This window comes from Schistocerca piceifrons, chromosome 1 (genome assembly GCF_021461385.2).
Source record: "Schistocerca piceifrons isolate TAMUIC-IGC-003096 chromosome 1, iqSchPice1.1, whole genome shotgun sequence".
NCBI classification, from domain to species: domain Eukaryota; kingdom Metazoa; phylum Arthropoda; class Insecta; order Orthoptera; family Acrididae; genus Schistocerca; species Schistocerca piceifrons.
This window is the reverse complement of record NC_060138.1, coordinates 646,018,354-646,040,471: the sequence shown is the minus strand read 5'-3', so window position 1 is coordinate 646,040,471 and position 22,118 is coordinate 646,018,354. Positions and strand designations below refer to the sequence as shown.

At 36.0% G+C, this 22,118-nt stretch overlaps 1 protein-coding gene across 1 annotated transcript in view; it reads right to left on the bottom strand.

Annotated features, from left to right (window-relative positions):
* LOC124792201 (ionotropic receptor 25a) overlaps positions 1-22,118 on the bottom strand; it is a 436,300-nt gene that overhangs the window by 108,442 nt on the left and 305,740 nt on the right. The window contains exon 14 of the mRNA XM_047257921.1: positions 16,146-16,345. Coding sequence (XP_047113877.1) covers positions 16,146-16,345 — 200 coding nt within the window. The remainder of the gene's footprint in view (positions 1-16,145; positions 16,346-22,118) is intronic.

The following is a 22,118-nucleotide window of genomic DNA, read 5'->3' as shown; positions in this document are numbered from 1 at the left end:
TCTGTTAATCTATATATTATGAGATAATTATAAACACAACTCAATTAGGGTTTACTTCTTACATATATGAGAATGTACTTTGTCACAGAATTGTTATAATGTTCCCATAAAACTGGTGTTCAGTATCTTATATAATTTCTAGTAATGAGGTGAAACTACTGTTTTTCCCTGGTGTTCTGAATTTATGATGGTCACTTCCAGACCACTTTCTAGTGTATTTGATATTACTGCATATTTCCCCCTTGGATAATTCTCTACTGAGAATATGGGGTTCAGTTGTTGTACGTGTTAGAACTGCAGTGCAATTATAATGTTGCTGGCACATTTATGCATGAATTCTTTCATTACTCCACAAATGTTTGGAAAGATTTTTGTACCGGTGATTTACCCAGGCATTGAATGTATTGAACTAGATTTCTTGTTTCTACGTCACTTCTTTTATGACGTAATACTCCTACAACAAGCACATAATGGATGTTACACTATGTGATCAAAAGGATCTGGACACCTGTCTGAAAATGACTTACAAGTTCAAGGCACCCTCCACCATTAATGCAGGAATTCAATATGGTGTTGGTCCACCCTTAGCCTTGATGACCCCTTCTACTCTCACAGGCATACATTCATCAATCAGGTGCTGGAAGGTTTCTTGGAGAATGGCAGCCCATTCTTCACAGAGTGCTGCACTGAGAAGAGGTATCGATTTCAGTTGGTGAGGCCTGGCATGAAGTCAGCATCCCAAAACACCTCAAAGGTGTTCTGTAGGATTCAGGTCAGGACTCTGTGCAGGCCAGTCCATTACAGGGATGTTATTGTCATGTAATTACTCTGCCACAGGCCGTGCATTATGAACAGGTGCTGAATTATTTGAAAGATGCAGTTGCCATCCCCAAATTGCTCTTCGGCAGTGGGAAGCAACGAAGTGCTTAAAAACACAATGTAGGCCCGTGCTGTGATAGTGCCATGCAAAACAATGAGGGGTGCAAGTTGCTCCATGAAAAACACGACCACACCATAACACCACCACCTCTGAATTTTACTATTGGCAATACACACGATGGCAGGTGACATTCACCAGGCATTCACCATACCCACACCCTGTGATTTGATCACCACATTGTCCACCTGATTTGTCACTCCACACTATGTTTTTCCACTGTTCAATTGTCGAATGTTTACGCTCCTTACACCAAAAGAGGCATCATTTGGCATTTACCGGCATGATGTGTGGCTTATGAGCAACCGCTCAACTATGAAATCCAAGTTTTCTCACCTTCTGCCTAACTGTCATAGCGCTTGCAGTGGATCCTGATGCAGTTTGGAATGCCTGTGTGATTGTCTGGATAGATGTCTGCCTATTACACATTACGACCCTCTTCTTCTGTCAGCGGTTTCTTGTCAGTCAACAGACGAGGTTGGCTTGTACACTTTTGTGCTGTATGTCCCCTTCATGTTTCCACTTCACTATCACATCAGAAACAGTGAACCTAGGGATGTTTAGGACTGTGGAAATCACGCTTACAGGCTTATGACACAGTGAGGTCTGTGAGTTCTGTGAAATGCTCCATTCTGCTCTCTCATGATGTCTAATGACTTCTGAGGTTACTGGTATGGATTACCTGGCAGTAGGTGGCAACACAATGCATCTAATATGAAAAATGGGTGTCCGGATACTTTTGATCACATAGTGTATGGGTATGTGATGTTTTGTACTTTTTATTTCTCAACAATAATTTTATTCACATTACTTTCAAAGATTTCTTTGTTAAGTGATTTTAGACATTGCACCATATACAAGAAAAACAATTTTGGTTTCATACCAAATGGATGTACTTTGTTCTTAAGTATAATATTGTAATTTTCAAACTTTTACCTCCCCCCCCCCCCAGTAATATGCAGATGTGAATATATATTTTTTTAAAAAATGTTATAGTCTACATTGGCTGTTTTTATAATGATCAGATGTAAATCATGTTTGTTTAATGGATTTTAATATCTTTGATGGGTACAGTATTTGCTGTGGTACCATATGTTTTCTGTGGTTCTACAGTTATCCTTGACATTCTGTATCTCAGTTACATGAGTCACAATATTTCACCGATAGCTGTCGATGTGTATCATAATATGCCTTGTAGTATGGCATTCATCTGTAGCATGATATATGAAATGTAAAAATCGTATCATTTTTTGCTTTGTAAGTACTCCTTTCTGATTATCTGATGTTCAGTACTTGATGGCTATGGATTTTTTGTGAATTGTTTCTCAGTGGTGTGTATTGTTTGCTTCTGTATGTTTAATATAGCCCCTGGATGATGGTTGAAAACTGAAACCAGTTGGAACAAGTGTATAAAATTCAATACAGTTAAGTTAACACTCATTTCCTGAAATATTAGACTGATGCCTAAAACAAAAGTTTAAAACAAATCTGTCAATGGTGCAGAGACATGCTAAGTATGCTGATGCAGAGGTTTTTAACCTTCATCCCATAGAGATTAAAAAATTATGGAACAGTGAACCACTTTTTAAAACTAAACTATCTCAATTTTCTTGACTCATTCATTCCACTATGTTAAAGAATTTGTGAAAAGGTAAGATACAGCCAAACAGTTTCATGATTGTCAAATGTGAATACAAGTATTTCATGTAGATTTGGTTATCTCATTCATCACTGTGAAGTGTGGATACATATCTTTATTAATTTAGCACTGCTGAACTAATTGCCCAGTGGTATGACAATGACTATACCCATAGTACTGTCTGAACACATCACTATTTGTCTCTAAAAAGAATTATGTAATGTAAGCAAAAGAATTATATGTAATCATAACATCAACAGACTGAACTGCATGTTAGTGCACATACCATGGTTTGAGAATGATAGCTTTCCTACTACTGTTTTGATGTCACATGCCCAGTTGCAGCCACAAAAGTTAAACAAACTAAAAAATATAAACAGAAGTATGTGGATAAATATTGATGTCATTGAAGCAAGGGAAAGTTAAAATTATTCCATATTCTCAAGCTAACAGAGGCCTTCAAAACTTATCAAGAATATTATAAAAGTCTGTTAGTACAGACCAGGAGTGGCTGTGCTGCAAACAAACTTCATGCTTCACACAGTGTTACTACTGGTGTCTGGGAAGTGATAAACAGTTTTATAAAAGGCAGAGACAAATCCTGTATGGACTTCAATATTGACCAGAATAGGATGGTAGTAAAAGATCAACATGAAATTGCTACTATGTTCAATGAATAATTTTCTTCAGACAGGTAAAGCTATCAATGACAAACATAATACCCTGCAGTATAATTTTAAAGGCAATCCATCTGAGCATAGCATATACCTACCCCCCATAAAATCATTAGATCTCTAAAATCTTCCAGTTCTGTAGGGCATGATGGCCTCAGTATTAATGTATTAAAAGTGTGCAGACAAAATGTCTCTGTACCTCTGTCTGTAGCACCTTCCCAGATAGACTAAAAATAGCTCAGGTAACACCAGTTTTTTTTAAAAAAAAAAAAAAACAAAACAAAAGAAACTCAAAATTCAAAACTACAGACCAGTCTCAATACTTCCTGTCTTTTCCAAAATAGTTGAAACAGTCATATGCAGCATAATTAGAAACTTTCTCCAGATGCACAACCTGTTGTTGTTGTTGTGGTCTTCAGTCCTGAGACTGGTTTGATGCAGCTCTCCATGCTACTCTATCCTGTGCAAGCTTTTTCATCTCCCAGTACCTACTGCAACCTACATCCTTCTGAATCTGCTTAGTGTATTCATCTCTTGGTCTCCCTCTACGATTTTTACCCTCCACGCTGCCCTCCAATACTAAATTGGTGATCCCTTGATGCCTCAGAACATGTCCTACCAACCGATCCCTTCTTCTGGTCAAGTTGTGCCAAAAACTTCTCTTCTCCCCAATCCTATTCAATACTTCCTCATTAGTTATGTGATCTACCCATCTAATCTTCAGCATTCTTCTGTAGCACCACATTTCGAAAGCTTCTATTCTCTTCTTGTCCAAACTATTTATCGTCCATGTTTCACTTCCATACATGGCTACACTCCATACGAATACTTTCAGAAATGACTTCCTGACACTTAAATCAATACTGGATGTTAACAAATTTCTCTTCTTCAGAAAAGCTTTCCTTGCCATTGCCAGCCTACATTTTATATCCTCTCTACTTCGACCATCATCAGTTATTTTGCTCCCCAAATAGCAAAACTCCTTTACTACTTTAAGTGCCTCGTTTCCTAACCTAATTCCCTCAGCATCACCCGACTTAATTAGACTACATTCCATTATCCTTGTTTTGCTTTTGTTGATGTTCATCTTATATCCTCCTTTCAAGACACTGTCCATTCCATTCAACTGCTCTTCCAAGTCCTTTGCTGTCTCTGACAGAATTACAATGTCATCGGCGAACCTCAAAGTTTTTATTTCTTCTCCATGAATTTTAATACCTACTCCGAATTTTTCTTTTGTTTCCTTTACTGCTTGCTCAATATACAGATTGAACAACATCGGGGAGAGGCTACAACCCTGTCTTACTCCCTTCCCAACCACTGCTTCCCTTTCATGTCCCTCGACTCTTATAACTGCCATCTGGTTTCTGTACAAATTGTAAATAGCCTTTCGCTCCCTGTATTTTACCCCTGCCACCTTTAGAATTTGAAAGAGAGTATTCCAGTCAACATTGTCAAAAGCTTTCTCTAAGTCTACAAATGCTAGAAACGTAGGTTTGCCTTTCCTTAATCTTTCTTCTAAGATAAGTCGTAAGGTCAGTATTGCCTCACGTGTTCCAGTGTTTCTACGGAATCCAAACTGATCATCCCCAAGGTTGGCTTCTACTAGTTTTTCCATTCGTCTGTAAAGAATTCGTGTTAGTATTTTGCAGCCGTGGCTTATTAAACTGATAGTTCGGTAATTTTCACATCTGTCAACACCTACTTTCTTTGGGATTGGAATTATTATATTCTTCTTGAAGTCTGAGGGTATTTCGCCTGTTTCATACATCTTGCTCACCAGATGGTAGACTTTTGTCAGGACTGGCTCTCCCAGAGCCGTCAGTAGTTCCAATGGAATATTGTCTACTCCGGGGGCCTTGTTTCGACTCAGGTCTTTCAGTGCTCTGTCAAACTCTTCACGCAGTATCATATCTCCCATTTCATCTTCATCTACATCCTCTTCCATTTCCATAATATTGTCCTCAAGTACATCGCCTTTGTATAGACCCTCTATATACTCCTTCCACCTTTCTGCTTTCCCTTCTTTGCTTAGAACTGGGTTTCCATCTGAGCTCTTGATATTCATACAAGTCGTTCTCTTATCTCCAAAGGTCTTTTTAATTTTCCTGTAGGCGGTATCTATCTTACCCCTAGTGAGATAGGCCTCTACATCCTTACATTTGTCCTCTAGCCATCCCTGCTTAGCCATTTTGCATTTCCTGTCGATCTCATTTTTGAGACGTTTGTATTCCTTTTTCCCTGTTTCACTTACTGCATTTTTATATTTTCTCCTTTCATCAATTAAATTCAATATTTCTTCTGTTACCCAAGGATTTCTACTAGCCCTCGTCTTTTTACCTACTTGGTCCTCTGCTGCCTTCACTATTTCATTCCTCAAAGCTACCCATTCTTCTTCTACTGTATTTATTTCCCCCATTCCTGTCAATTGCTCCCTTATGCTCTCCCTGAATCTCTGTACAACCTCTGGTTCTTTTAGTTTATCCAGGTCCCATCTCCTTAAATTCCCACCTTTTTGCAGTTTCTTCAGTTTTAATCTACAGGTCATAACCAATAGATTGTGGTCAGAGTCCACATCTGCCCCTGGAAATGTCTTACAATTTAAAACCTCGTTACTAAATCTCTGTCTTACCATTATATAATCTATCTGATACCTTTTAGTATCTCCAGGGTTCTTCCATGTATACAACCTTCTTTCATGATTGTTAAACCAAGTGTTAGTTATGATTATGTTGTGCTCTGTGCAAAATTCTACCAGGCGGCTTCCTCTTTCATTTCTGTCCCCCAATCCATATTCACCTACTATGTTTCCTTCTCTCCCTTTTCCTACACTCGAATTCCAGTCACCCATGACTATTAAATTTTCGTCTCCCTTCACAATCTGAATAATTTCTTTTATTTCATCATACATTTCTTCAATTTCTTCGTCATCTGCAGAGCTAGTTGGCATATAAACTTGTACTACTGTAGTAGGTGTGGGCTTCGTATCTATCTTGGCCACAATAATGCGTTCACTATGCTGTTTGTAGTAGCTTACCCGCATTCCTATTTTCCTATTCATTATTAAACCTACTCCTGCATTACCCCTATTTGATTTTGTGTTTATAACCCTGTAGTCACCTGACCAGAAGTCTTGTTCCTCCTGCCACCGAACTTCACTAATTCCCACTATATCTAACTTCAACCTATCCATTTCCCTTTTTAAATTTTCTAACCTACCTGCCCGATTAAGGGATCTGACATTCCACGCTCCGATCCGTAGAACGCCAGTTTTCTTTCTCCTGATAACGACATCCTCTTGAGTAGTCCCCGCCCGGAGATCCGAATGGGGGACTATTTTACCTCCGGAATATTTTACCCAAGAGGACGCCATCATCATGTAATCATACAGTAAAGCTGCATGCCCTCGGGAAAAATTACGGCTGTAGTTTCCCCTTGCTTTCAGCCGTTCGCAGTACCAGCACAGCAAGGCCGTTTTGGTTATTGTCACAAGGCCAGATCAGTCAATCATCCAGACTGTTGCCCTTGCAACTACTGAAAAGGCTGCTGCCCCTCTTCAGGAACCACACGTTTGTCTGGCCTCTCAACAGATACCCCTCCGTTGTGGTTGCACCTACGGTACGGCTATCTGTATCGCTGAGGCACGCAAGCCTCCCCACCAACGGCAAGGTCCATGGTTCATGGGGGGGGATGCACAACCTAAGGTTTGAAAATCAGAATGGGTTCTTAAAATGTAAATCAACTTGCTCAGCAGCTACTCAGTTAACTGAAGAGATAATAAGTGGCATCGAGAATAAGCAACATGTTCCAGGTATATACCTCGAATTCGAGAAAGCTTTTGACTGTGTGAACATCACAAACCTATTATAAAAGCTGTGGAACATTGGCATCAGAGGCACTGCTCATGACCTAATGAAATCTTACATGAGTAAACAAGAACAGTTTGTGGTACTGCGGAAAACTGAAAGTGGTGTTCACAAATCCAAAATCACTAATATAAAATATGGAGTACCACAGGACTCAGTACTGGGTCCTCTTTTGTTTTTGAATTATGTAAATGAGATAAGATATTGCACTCAAGACTTCCAAAACAGTTCTGTGTATGGATGATACATCTATTGTGTGTAAATCATTTAATGAACTAGAGACCCACTGTAATAACATGACAAATGAAATTGTTAAGTACTATAGTGAAAGCCAGTTAAATGTAAGCAGTAGTAAAACATATCTCATGGTGTTCAACAACAGTAGTTTTAATGATGAAATTAAATTATAAATAGGCAATGAATTAGTAAAAACAGAGTTTAGTACAAAATTCCTCAGTTTAACAATTCAAAGCAACCTAAAATGGGACACACATGTTGACACTTTAGCATGTAAGTTGTCAAGGAATATATTTGCAATTAATGTGATTAGCAAGTTCTGCAAAGACACTGTTGTCCTAAAGACTGCATACAATGCTCTCTTTTTCTCGAACCTGAATTATGGAATAGAAATTTAGGGAGCAACAACCAAAGAAAATCTAAATAAGCTGTTGCTACTTCAAAAAAGGGCCATAAGAATCATCTGTGGAGCACAATATAAAGAATCATGCCATGGTTTGTTTACAAAAACTGGTGCACTAACCATAGCAAAAATGTATATTCTAAAAGCCATATTACTTTTTAAAAAGACTGCAGTCCAACATTTGTTCCAATTTGTATCAGTACAATACAAATGAAGAAAATTTTTACATCATCTGCCATAGAACAGCACTCTATGAAAAGGGTCCACAATCCACTGTCCAGAAAAGTTACAACCCTACCCACAATGAAGCTTAAATTTCAGCTAAAGAAATTTCTGTTACAAAATCCATTTTACACTCCAGAGGAATACCATACTTACATGCAGAATAAGAAGTGCTTAAAAAATTGTAAATAGCATTACGCAAACAATTTATTTGTGATTTAATAATTTTGTTAATGAATTATGTATTCAGAAGAATTTATTATTGTGCTGTATATCAAGAATTGTAACCTGTTTTTATACATATGCAATAAATCATTCGATGTTGGAAGGAGTATTATTAAGAATGAAGATAACAATTTCTCAAATGTTGATATAAGTGTTTTATACAGATGCTGTTGTTTTCATTGCGGCAATGTGTGTGTATATGCATTTTTACTGTAATTATTTCACTGAAATGATTGCCCCAGTACTTGTAGCACATCAATTATCTCTGTGAAGCTAGTGTAAGCCTGGCCCTATGGTTTTACAGCAGAACACCTATTTTTTTAAAATGTTTTTCTAGGGACCAGAATTTTTTAACCTTAGATGGGGGTTTACCTTAAATCAAGGTTTCGATAGAAAGCAAACCTTTTCCAGAACTCTTTGCCTGTATTGACATGAATTGCAACAACACACATAATTTACACAATAACAACAATAAAACAAGGAGATACCTACCCTATACGCTATACTGTAATTACAAATTTTTTTGTAGCACTAATCCAGTAGTCAAAGATCATATTTTCCCAGCACACTACAAAATTAAAACATCCACAAAATACTTACACAATTACAGTAACATAGTGAATTTAGTTCCTTTTCCTATATACAACACACATTTACACAACTTTTACAGTGCCTCATTTTTTGAAATACCTGTAATCAAAGTTGGTAGTCTGCTTTTTAGCACTGTTGGATTTTAGGTTCAAAATGTCCATCTCCAATTGATTTACTCTGTCTATAACAGGGTTATCCACTTTAAATGCTGTGACAAATCTCCGCGCAATGTCTATGTTGGCAGTAGCTTCACTGAATGATGGTGTTTGCATTTCTTCATTCCTAACATCATCTTCTTCTTCGATATCTTCATCATTCTGCTTTACTCCATCTTCGCAGATTTCCTCAATATCTGATGTGAGTGAGCAAACTGATATACAGCCAGATTCTCCATGCAGTACACAGTAACGCACAAACTGCTGCAAACTTGCATAAACTGATGCTATACTGTAATGCTGCTACGAACGTACAGACCTGGACAGAGCTCGGCCGCATGCAAGCATGCAAAGCAATGTGGGTATTAGCACGCTGTACATTGTTAGTCTTCAGCCACGGTCGGCTAAGTTCGAGCTTGCTCATGCATGTAACAAGGAATCGATATGGAAAATGATCTATCGTATCTAATATAAATGCTGGTATTCATAGGTTCTTAAAGCCTGTATTACACGATGCTTGCATTTGGAGGCAAAGCCTACGAAAGTTCTGAAAAATCCTGCTAGAAGCCGCCGCAAGTACTGTAGTTATCATATTTATCCGACTGCAAGCTGACCTCGAATGCAAGCCACACACCAGAAATTGCCCCGATTTCAAGCTGCACTTAAAAGTGAAAGATATGGCTCATAATATGATGGATAGAGCGTTAAGTGGCCCTACCTCTCAGGGATTTGGGACACTTAAAATTACAATTACATTGCAAAACACTGACAACAGTGAAAATTCATGATATCTATCGAATACAGTATTCCAGACCTACACGCATGTGAGCTGTGACATTGCAGGCGAGCTCGCTGCACTGCATACTGGAACACAGTCATGATTTTTCATGTTTTATTATTAATGCTAGCGACTCGTTGTTGATACTTTCATAAAAAGCATCATCCTCAGTGCCATCAGATGCATTAGAAATACAGTATTTTTTAAATGTGTGATGAAGAATTTCACTTGGGAGACATTTCCAAGATTGACTAATGCACACACACACTTGAGAAAAGCTTGCACACTTAACATGTCCTGTAGGCATTAATTGCCTATCTTCTTTCGTTAGGCACTGTGTATACATACTGTATATTTCTGCTTGTCCATAAAAGGTTTGTTTAAACTAACATCTAACAGATGCAGAATGGACATCATCCATTCTGGAATTACAACTAAGTCTGTTCTACCCTCCACTAATTTTTTTATCACAGCTGGTGTACAGTGACTTGCGTGCTAACCTAACACAAGCCTACATGGCAAACCTAGCAAGGTACTAGGTCTGATCCACTCCAAAACCATGTCCTCCATGAACCAGCCAATTTTGGTAGCATGTACAATAACATCTGTAGGAAACACTTTGGACTTCGGTAAAGTCTTCCATGTGAAATGACTGGTGGCAGTTTATGGCCATTGGCTGTACAGCCAGCATGAATTTCATATAGCGCTGAAATGTGAAGAGTTCTTCCCCGTATTTTTCTTGAATTTTTTCTGCAGTTACAGGTAAGCACTGTCACTGATTCCTCGCAAAATCGTTCACTACAACTTCCAACTCATAGTGGCGGCCACAGTTTGGTCCATAAAATGCTTTTCTGTTGCTGGATCAAGCTGAAAGTTGTTACTTTTGCAGTCTCCGTGTCTTACCGAACTTCAAAAGCAGACTCTAACGAACGTTTTTGCAAGCACTGCTCTCTTTAGCTGGAGTTGTCAAAATGAAAAGCCAAGCTTGTCAAGTTTCTTCAAAACGTCCGTTTTGATGGTGTATATGTAAAGAGTTTCATTTAATTGCTATGAATATTTGAAAAATTGCTAAATTCGCCCATGATAAAAAATACCTTAACATTCATTACTTGAAACTAACACAATGGCTTCTTTGGTGGCTTCTAGCAACAAAAAGCTGCAATAAAGGCTGCAAGCACTTATGGCAGCAATTAGCAGCATTTTTTGGAACTTCTTAGGCTTTGCACCCAAATGTTAACTGCAGGTGGTTTTTTGCATTCCGAAAACTGGAAAAAAAGTGTGGCTTGCATTCGAGCTGCAAAATCCACTATTATATTGTTTTCAGTATCTAATATTCCTAATGCTAAATGCAGGTTTTGCCATAATGCCAATTATGTTAAATCGAATATAAAATTGCATTGCACTTAAGGAATAATTTTCAGGAGTTGAAATTTCTACTGTCAAATGCAGGTTTACACTAAATCAAGATCACAGAAAATCAGGGTTATACTGTATTTGTAATACTAGAATATCTGTTCAATAACAGCCAGGAAATTTAAAAAATCAAAGACGAGGATGTTATCCTGTTCAAATATCAAACTGCTTCAATAATTTTTTTTTATAAATGTAGCTAAATCTAATGTAAATGTGTCTACTTATAAGGATAATGTGCAGTTCTTTGGCCTTACTCAAAATTCTGAACAGCTTCCTGTATTTACAAATGTTACACCGAAAGATGTAGAAGATGTTATACTATCCCTGCAAAACAAAAATTCCGCAGGATGGTATGGTATACCAACCAAAGTAATTAAAATGGTGTTTAAAATAATATCACATCCTCTGACAGAAATAATTAATCAATCGTTTGAGCAAGGATGATTCACAGAGTTACTGAAGTATGCCAAAGTAAGACCAGTTCACAAAAGAGACCCAAAAGAAGAAATGGGAAATTACCAACCTGTTTCTATCCTGTTAATTTTCTCTAAGTTATTTGAAAAGCTTGCTGCAACACAGATATTAAATTTTACCTCAAAATTTAATATCATTGATAAAAATCAATTTGGGTTCCAAAAAGGAAAAAGTACCTTAGATGCAATAAACACATTTGTTGAAAGAATTAGCTCCTCACTGGATAACAGCAGCAAAGTTGCAGGTATATTCTGTTACCTAAGTAAAGCATTTGATTCAGTGAATCACTCTGTGCTGCTCTATAAATTAAGATCTAACTCCGCAAATTACTCATCGAAATGGGAAAGTAGGTGTTCCCCAAGGCTCAGTTTTGGGACCAATTCTTTCCTGTTCTATATTAATGATTTATCCTTGAACATCAAAGCAAGGTCAGTCCTATTTGCAGATGACACTTCAGTGCTGATTGGAAGAAAAAAATAATGAAAAAAAAATAAAAAGAGCTCTGCAGAAATTTAAAACAAAACAATCTAAACCAAGTGAGATCTATGTCCTACATGAAAATGTGAAGATAGAACCAGCAAACGCAGTGAAATTCTTAGGACTAAACTTGGATGAAAACTTAAGCTGGCAGGCACACTCAGAATATTTAGGTACCAAACTATACAGCCTCTCTTTTTCCATGGCAATGATACATGATGTAATAGACATGGACAGCTGAAAAATTGTGTACCATAGTTACTTTGAATCTGTCATCAGGTATGGCATAATTTTTTGGGGTAATTCAAGTTATATGGTACGGATACTAAAACTTCAAAATCATTAGGAAGATGTGTGCCGCACATTCGAGAACCTCATGTTGCCCATTGTTTAAAAAACTAAATATATTATCTGTCCCCTCACTATACATTTTTGAAATTCTAATTTCCTATACAGTAAACCTGAACTTTCCAAAGAATTTCACTTCAAACACACTGACACAACTAGGCCAAAACAAAATTTTATGCTCCCTCCACACTGATTAATGCTATATTCTATAACTCCTCAATACATGAGCATGAAAATATACAATAAATTAAAGGGTTACAATATTCTGAGCATGGAAATTGGGCATCTAAAGAAAAAAATTACATGAACTCTTAGTGGAAAAATGTTATTATTCAGTGGAGGAGTTTATGAATGATAAGGTGATAATTTAAACAGGGCAACCAACAACTCTATATAAATTAAATAAAATGAAATAAAAATAGTACAAAAATGTAAAAGTATTGTACTGCTAAAAATTGTTTGATACCTGTACTTGTTATTATTTTTAAGTCTGTAAACTAAATCCCTAAAATTATTTATTGACATGTATCCAGTACAACAGATCACATAATCTGAATATTGTATGTTGTGAGATGAAATAACTCATATCAAATCAAATATAAATATGTGTTGTACTTCAACTGTGAATCAATAAGAACATTGCAAGAACAATGAAAGCTGGCTTGTAAAGGGGTTACGTATAAGTAACTGGGGAGCGATGGTAGTCATGATGATAAAGGACAGGTTTAAGGATAAATTATTGCAAAGAACAACAGGAGACATTTCAGTGTAGTCTCTCACTCAATTCCTTTTGGCATTATGAATAATATGTCTAGTATGTACTGAAGACAGAACAGCTGATGCTGATGAAGCCTATGAAAAGTATTCAAGTGAAAACAATCACTGTAACATGAACTGCATGATCTGGAATACACTCACAAGAAAAAATCTATATTATTACTCAAGAAAACCTGTGCATGGTCACCGAGCACCAGTCGCAGGTTGTCTATCTAACACCTTCCAGGGGCGACAAAATCTTGGTTTTCAATATTTCATGTAATTATTGACCAAAATTACTAAATTAAAATTCTCTCATAATCTACTCAATAATAAGAATAATCATGTTTTAAGATTTAACATGATAAGACAAGTATTACAGTTAGAAACTGCATATATGTCTTGAGGCAGCATAACTCACAGCACACAAGAAAACCTGTGCATGGTCACCGAGCACCAGTCGCAGGTTGTCTATCTAACACCTTCCAGGGGCGACAAAATCTTGGTTTTCAATATTTCATGTAATTATTGACCAAAATTACTAAATTAAAATTCTCTCATAATCTACTCAATAACAAGAATAATCATGTTTAAGATTTAACATGATAAGACAAGTATTACAGTTAGAAACTGCATATATGTCTTGAGGCAGCATAACTCACAGCACACAAATACATCGACTATGTTTCATCTAGTGGTAGAGAATGAGAGCAGTTAACAACTTCAACAAGCGTTACACATAATTTCAAGTCTTTAAGAAACTCCATACTGACACATGTGAAGACATCACTAGTTGCAAACTATATAAGATGGTTTTTTTCCATTAGTAATTAGGTTTTCTTGTTTACTGAATATGTAAATATTATGATTCTTTGTTTTTCATTTATTCCTTTAATTTTGGTTTGTAAAGTTACATGTTTACTAAGATACTGTACAAGCAGAGCAAGAGTGATCAGAATATTGATTGTGAGGGTTTAACATTGTCAGTAGAGCATGTGTTGCACTAATGTTTGAACTGAAATGGTGGAAGGAAGTCAAAAGCATGCTGATCATGTTGTGTTGTGAAACAATTGGTGCAAATGAAACTGATTAATGATGAGATACATTTCTGCTCCTTCCTGTAACAGAATGTAAAAAGGTTTAAAATGGACAGACTGTATAAAACAGACTGTGTAAAACCACCAAATGAACAGTGTCGCATAACCATGACAATATAAGCTATGGACAGATGACATTGTAGTTACGGTGTTCTGAAAAGAACTGTGTCTGTGCCATGTGCATTTTAAATATTTTATAATTTCAATGCATATTCACGCCATTGCTGACTACCATGTGCATGAACTATTAATTATGCCACAGATGTATAAAAACTGTTTATTATGGGTGTGCTTGTTACTGCCAACAGTGGCTAGTTCGCAGTCATGTTATTCTTGTGATCAATGAACAGACTGTAATTCTGCAATAAAAATAACATTAAAACCCTCTACTGAACTATGTTACTTCACTGTTGTGCATGAGGGACATAATAAATCACTCATGCATAGCTAAATGCAACAGTCAATGACAGCAGACCTGCTTACACATGATTGGTGCAACACACGCAGAGGCAAGTGTCAGACTGAGCTCTGTGTGTTCACTGGGAAGTAAATGTCCTATTCCCTCCCCCCCCCCCCCCCCCCCCCCCACATCAGATTTGCAACGAGCAGGATTGATTCAGTGTTTTACGGTAATTTGAAAAAAAATTGGTGGCAAGGCTGTGACATAATCACTACACATGGCTTGATTCAAAACTGAACTAGATAACATAGCAGGTTAGGTCTCAATTTTGTTAGCTGTGTGTAGCTGGATCACTACAAACTCTCCATAAAATGGTGAAAGGGAAAGTTTAACAGTTATTACACTTTCACGGTTCATACAGTAGAACTTCAGCATCAGGCTGATGTTTTAATTTATTATTTCTACACTGATAACACTATTCACAACATATTTGGGAGATAGTATCCAAAAATACCGCTGAATGTACCTACAAAATTATATCATTGTACACCACACAGTCCAGGAGATATGACATAAAACACTGAGATGGGGTAAAAAAACTAGCTTTTGCTTAAAAAGAGTGGAACTACCCAGAACTTACTCATCCAGCGTTCGATAATGAGAATACTTAGTGAATTATAACGAACTTTAAACACAATTTCAAACCTTTTCTAAACCTTTTCTTGCAAATATTTAGCACATAAACTCGTTTGTAAAGGACTCAGATGTCTGAAGCTGTCTTATACTTGGGAGTTAGAATCTTCCTTTAAAGAATCACACAACCAGTTATAAAAGGAAGTGTAGCCTTAAACATATGAGATTTCTCTCAGACAGTAACATCCTAAACATAAAGTAGAAGAATTCTTTATACAAAACTGATTACACAGGATTGTGGTGCAGATTAATTCACAGATCAAAGAGCAAAAATATGGAAAATATGGTGACAGATTCATAAAAAAAGTTATTTATGAAATGTAAGATACAGGAACAACCACAAAGTAGACAAGCACAAACATGAAGAAACACAGAGAAATCCACTGAAACACTAGATAATTTAAAAAAAATAGTTAATGTTAAAAATAGCTAGTCATTGATGCATAGACGATGGAGTTTTAGTAACTTGTTCTTTTTCTTGTATTTTTCCTGTAGCCCCAGACAAAATATCTTGAGCAATAGCAGCATGAGTTGCAGTTTTAAATGACATTATGTGAGGAGACTACGTTTATATGGAAAGTGAATCATTTACAGTATAAAATAAAAGTTATAAATTTCAAATTCTACATCGTGAGGAACTCTGAAGTCATCATTTTCTCTGCTAGAGTTTTGTTCATGAGACAATCAATTGTCATGTATCACTTATTACCATACTTATTTGCTTACCAGTATGAAGATGCAGTATTTAGATGTAACTTACCTATGAAAGCAAACCCTTCACTTGATGATTTTGAAGCCCTTACTCTTTCTAATGCTTCCTCCATGTTGGCTGGAAATCCAGCCTCAGTCATGGCTTGCAGGATTTTTGTGTATTTATCACTCACTGGGTAATCCCAAACAGCTAGCTTTGCTCTCTCAACTTCACTTAAGCTGTCATTCAGACTCATATCCTTCCATATCCTATCAGTTTAGCATGAAACAAACAAATTCTTTACAAAGTTTCACAGTTAAGTGCATAGGCAATTATCAATTTAGTGTCACTTTTATTGCATCAGCATCAGACAGATCCAACAAGAAAATATGATAGATATTGGTTTTTTGTTATTACTAACACATTAAATTTCAATGAAGCTTTCATGTTTCTGCAGCAACGCATATTTTTAGTTATGCAGATTATATTTACACATGTAATCACTGAACTTCATGTACTCTCTCAGAATACACAGTTTCAGTCTTTTCCTCAACTGCTGTACTTCCTCAAGCCAGGGATGTAAGACATCTTTCAATAAACTGCTTTACTTCTGTTTCCAATGTTAAACTTATTTTTAACACAAGACCAGAAAGTGAAAGCTGCAAGATCCGTATACATATTACCTAATCTCTGAATTTTTCTCTGGCTTTTTTAATCATTTATTATTTACAACATGTTCCACTAAAATATTTGTAATACTACATGTATGTCCTCTCTCTCTCTCTCTCTCTCTCTCTCTCTCTCTCTCTCTCTCTCTCTTTGTGTGTGTGTGTGTGTGTGTGTGTGTGTGTGTGTGTGTGGAATGTAGTGTAATGTTTGTGTTAGATAATGATAGCACCAATAGGGCCCCCAAGCTTATTGTAACCATCTAGTGGGTGGATCAGCATCAACAGTGTCACATGCCCCCCTTGCCAGTCAAATACTGACAGTGAAAATGTTTTCCACCACCAGGATTTGAACTGGCTTACACGCAGGTCAAACACCACCACACAAGTGTGCATTAGTGACCTTGGCCATGGAGATGAGTTTTTCTCTGGCTTTCATTATGAGTTCCACTTCAGCTCCTTTATAATAGCAGTACCATTTCTGCATAGCTCAATATTTTCCTAGAAAGCTACTACAGTCCTTCTTTGTATGCACTCCATGTCTGAAATCACTTACAATTGGTATGAGTCGCATTCAGAATTGCAGTACTCCAGCTGAAGCCTTACAAAGGATTTGGCAATGTTTTTACTTCACCTTACTTGGTTAGTCTCTCAAGTTTCTCATTTACTTATGTATCTGTGGAAATATCTCATAGATCTTTTTATGTGTATGTGATGCTAGGATGGAGAACAAGATAAAAAACATACATAAACTTACATAACAAAGAACACAGCACAGCTGATTAAAAAGAAGTTACAGGAAAAACAAAAACATAAAACTAGGTCGCAACAGAAGAAAAGTGAAAAAAGGTATGCATGTATCAGCACATGTTGTACAATACACAACAAACAATTAGTAAAAATATATGTGAAATAAATCTATATATCTCTGTTAAAAATTCATTTAATGAATAAAAAGTTTCAAGTAAATGTATCTTCAATTTATTTTTAAATGATGTACTGTAACTACATAGGTCTTTGATGTTATCTGGCAATTAAATATTTTAATACTGGAATAAATGGACTACTGTACATAATTCTGTAACCAACTTAGATTCTTGAGATCAGAGTGGAGGTCAGCCTTTCTTCTTGTACTGTGATCATGGTACATTTGATTGGTTTCATAGTACACAGGATTATCAGCTGTGAAGCCCATAATGGAATAAAAATATTTGGAAGTTGTAGTAAGTTCCTTAAAGGGACTGCGACAGGAAGTTCTTATGGCATACTCTGCACATAATTTGGACAATCTTCTCCTGCAGAAAGAAAACTGTCTTTGATGTAGGTTAATTGCCTTAGAAAATAATTCTGTAGTACATAATAGAGTGGAAGAACCCAAAATAAGTGAACTTTGTGACATGGATGCGTCTGATATGTGAGATTGTCCTAATGGCAAAAATAGCAGAGGATAAACTTTCTATGGTTTGGAGGATGCATTGGTCCCAGCTAACACTGCTATGTATTTGGAGGCTCAAGAGTTTAGTGCAATGTATCCTTTGTATTTGCTGACTGCCATGTACAGTAGGTATCTCCTATGGGAATTTGTGATTGGAGCTTACTTTGAAACAGGTTATAAGTCCTGAAAGATATCAAAATTTGACATCTGAATGTCCCTGGAGAAAAAAATCTGCAATTACAGGTTATAAAACAGATTTATTATCTGTCTTGATTGCATTAACATTTTAAAATGACTGGTTTTGCTGGAATGCGAATCATACTGAGATCTGTAGACAACACTAAAATAACTAATCTGCAGATACTTTACAAAAATACAAAATGTTACCATATCATAACATGCCATAATCAAAAATCAGACATGCCAGAATATACCTGATTGTATTGATTAGAAAAGTAATCATTGTGCCTACCTTCAAAACTTAGATACTGCATCACACTATTTTATTATGTGATGTAGCATGGTGTATTTGATGTTGGATTATGGCACAGTATGATAACATTTTGTATTTTTGTAGAGTATTTGCTTATTAGTTATTTTACTGTTGTTTATAGATCTGAAGACGGCTCATGTTGAACTGAAACTGCCCTTCTTAAAAAATAATGCAACCAAAAGATAGATAATAAATGTGTCTGAAAGGTTTTTTTTTTTTTTTTTTTGACATCAGTGTCAAACAGTGGACTGTTTGTTCTTTATTGTTGATGTTTCTTGTTTTAATGTTGTCACACACAGTGAACATACATGCTTTATATGACAAAGCTAAGTCATTTATTTGCTGTGTATTAGAAACAGCAGCAGACCAAGGAAAGATCTCTTGGGGACTCCACGGAGTACAGCACCTCAATCACACTCTACCGCTATAAAGCTCATTTGTTCCTCTCATTCAAAACTCCCTTCTGCTTCCTCTCTTGGGGTAGGAGTTTAGACAGTTTGCTACTGCCCCTCTCATGCCATAGTGGCATGATTTGTTGAAATGTATTTTATAACTTACACAGACAAAACCCTTAGAGAGATCATAAAATGTTCCAACTGGATTAATTTTTTTATTGCATGATTCCAGTATATCATTTATGACCGAAATTACAGCTTCTGTTGTGAGCATAGCTTTCTGGAAACCAATTAGTCTTTCACTGATTATGTCAAAGTTTTTGTGGTGCCTCACAATTCTGGAATACACTACTTTCTTGAGTACTTTCATGAATGTGATCAAGAGAGAGATGGGACAACAATTTGTGATGTGTTGTATCTCTCTTTCTGTGGAGATGTTTCATTACAGCAAGCTTCATTCCATCTGCAAAGACACCCGGATACATAAAAATGTTAAATATGTGGGTCAAAATTTTGCACCACTGATCTGAATAAAATTTTAGACGTTTACTAAAAATATTATCTATACCTAATTATCCTTTGTTTTTTAAAGAGGCAATGGTTTTCTTTACCCCATTTCTAGTTATGGAGCATATGCTTATCTCACTTATTAGGAAAATGGTGTTTCAGTATTTAAATGTAACTTTCTAAAGAGCCAGTGCAATCTATTTGCTCAGCTGCACTTAAGAAATTGTTACAGAAGAGTTTTACCATTATCTCTTGCCTGTTTACATGTTTAATATTTAAAATGATGTCTTTGGTTTTACTGTACTGTTGGCACCTGTCTTATTCGTTATTATGTCCCAGACTACTTCGATTTTCTTACAGAATTTTTGGTTTTGGGGCTAAATTATAAACTTTTTGACTGTCTGATTTTTTTAATATATATTACAGTACACTGAGTAATTTTTGATTGAGTAGGGTAGCCTGAATTTTTTGATGCAATATACGATTCTCCCTCTTCTGCACCCCCCCCCCCCCCCCTTTTCTCTTTTTAAGATACCCTTATACATCAATACATCATGAGATCCAAGGCTTTTCATTGGTTCCTTAAAGTTGATTTCTGTAAACTTTATTTGGAAAGAAATCTTCAAATACTGCTGCCATTTCATTGCTGAAGGGATCATATTTGGAACCGAAATCTATCTCACAATTGATGTATCTCCAGTTTACAGGATTTAATCATTTCTTCATTTATATGTGTCACTACCTTTCATTGTGACTGAGTTTTATCCTGACAAATATTGATAGTATTAATAATAAGTCTCTGACCATCTTGGTCAGAGAGAACATAAATAGTTTAATAATTGTGATTGTGTCCCCTTTCCAATGCTCTACAAAATTGCTTTTGACAAGGATGCTTGAATTTGTAGTTAAGAAAATTGACTGCTGGGATGAGGTTAAGGTGTACATAAAATTTACCAGGTCTGTTTTCCCACACCTGTGTGTTAAAAAATTTATACTGAGTTGAGCTGTTTCAAAAAGAGGCCAAGATCCCCTGAAGATGTCCTATATATTACTACAATTAACAAAGGAGAATTATTTACAAACTGTTCAATGGCACATGATTCAAAAAAGAGAAAAGAACCATTAGAGCAGTGATCAACCATGCAAACTAGATGTATGTGAGCCTTGTGCACTCAATGTAATCGCACATGTAGAAGATAAGTACAGCAGCAAAGATAATCTTGGTTCCACTCTCACAGAGCGCTAAAACGTCCTCAGACATATAATTTTATTTTATTTCTGACAGTTCAAATTCATCTTATATTTTTTTGTAAAAACAAATAAAACATGGAAATCAGCATAAGCTTTATTTTCAGAAAACATAATTATTTTTCATGCTACTAATTTCATTCAGAATTATAATCATATTTGAAATTATCAGTGCTTTTCGTAATAGTCTGATAATATTTGTAAATATGTATTTAATTTTGTATAAAACTATTTGGATGCAATATGTCAATGTACTTTAAGATCACTGAACTGTGACTTCTTGAACCTTATTACTTATTGATTCAAGTACTTGGGAGGGAATAGTGTGAGCAATTGGACTCTGAAGTCATTTGGTTTTAGCTGTAAGTGTGCTGGTTGATGCTTGTAGTAGTGTAGAATTTTATTTGCACAGTACTGTATAAATATACACAAAATGAAGAAAATATAATGAATGATGAAGAAACAGATACCAACAGTGTTCAAATTTCAAGAAAAAGACAAATAATATTTTAGATGTGACAATTATTGTTTTCAGCAAGCTGTGATTTTCAATGAGTCAAACATTTTACAAGGAACAGCAAGGAGTAGGTATTGAGTGACTGCCTCCTGACTTATTTATTATTTGTACATACTGAGTGATGCAAGCTAAAAAAGTAAAATTGCTTAGAGCTTTTATTCTTCATTGTTTTATGTGATGGTACAGGGAGGGGCTCCATTCTGGGTGCTCAGTCCTGAATCTATTAAAAGCAGTATTTGGATACTGCTGCTTATTTATGTTTTGCAGATCAAGAAACAGAAATTATTTGTGAATTTACATGGGAAGCAGCACAAATGCAAAAATTATGGACTGATAGTCATTTAAGAGTTAGAAGTGGTGGATGATAATTATCAAGCACAAAAATGGAACTGACCTGACCAACAACAGCAGCATACATGGACACACCAACATAAGTAAAAAAAATTAAGTGTTTTATTTAATTGAGACATGTGACAAGTTTAGCCAAGATGACAATTTTAGAGCTGAAGATAAAAACTAGAACTGAACTAAAAACTCGGCGAGGGAGGACTGAAGAGGTGCTGGACATAAGGGATTTAGATGTAACAATTAAAGATGAGAATGAATCATTTGAAGAGGGATATTTAGAATTAAAAAAATTAATACAAATTTTGGATCAAAGAAACAAGGAACACTCAAAATCAGTTGTTTTAAATTTGCAACAAGCAACTAAGGATAAAACTGAGGAAATTATTGAAGAAAGTTTACAAATTGTAAAACACTCCAACACAAAAGTTTCATGT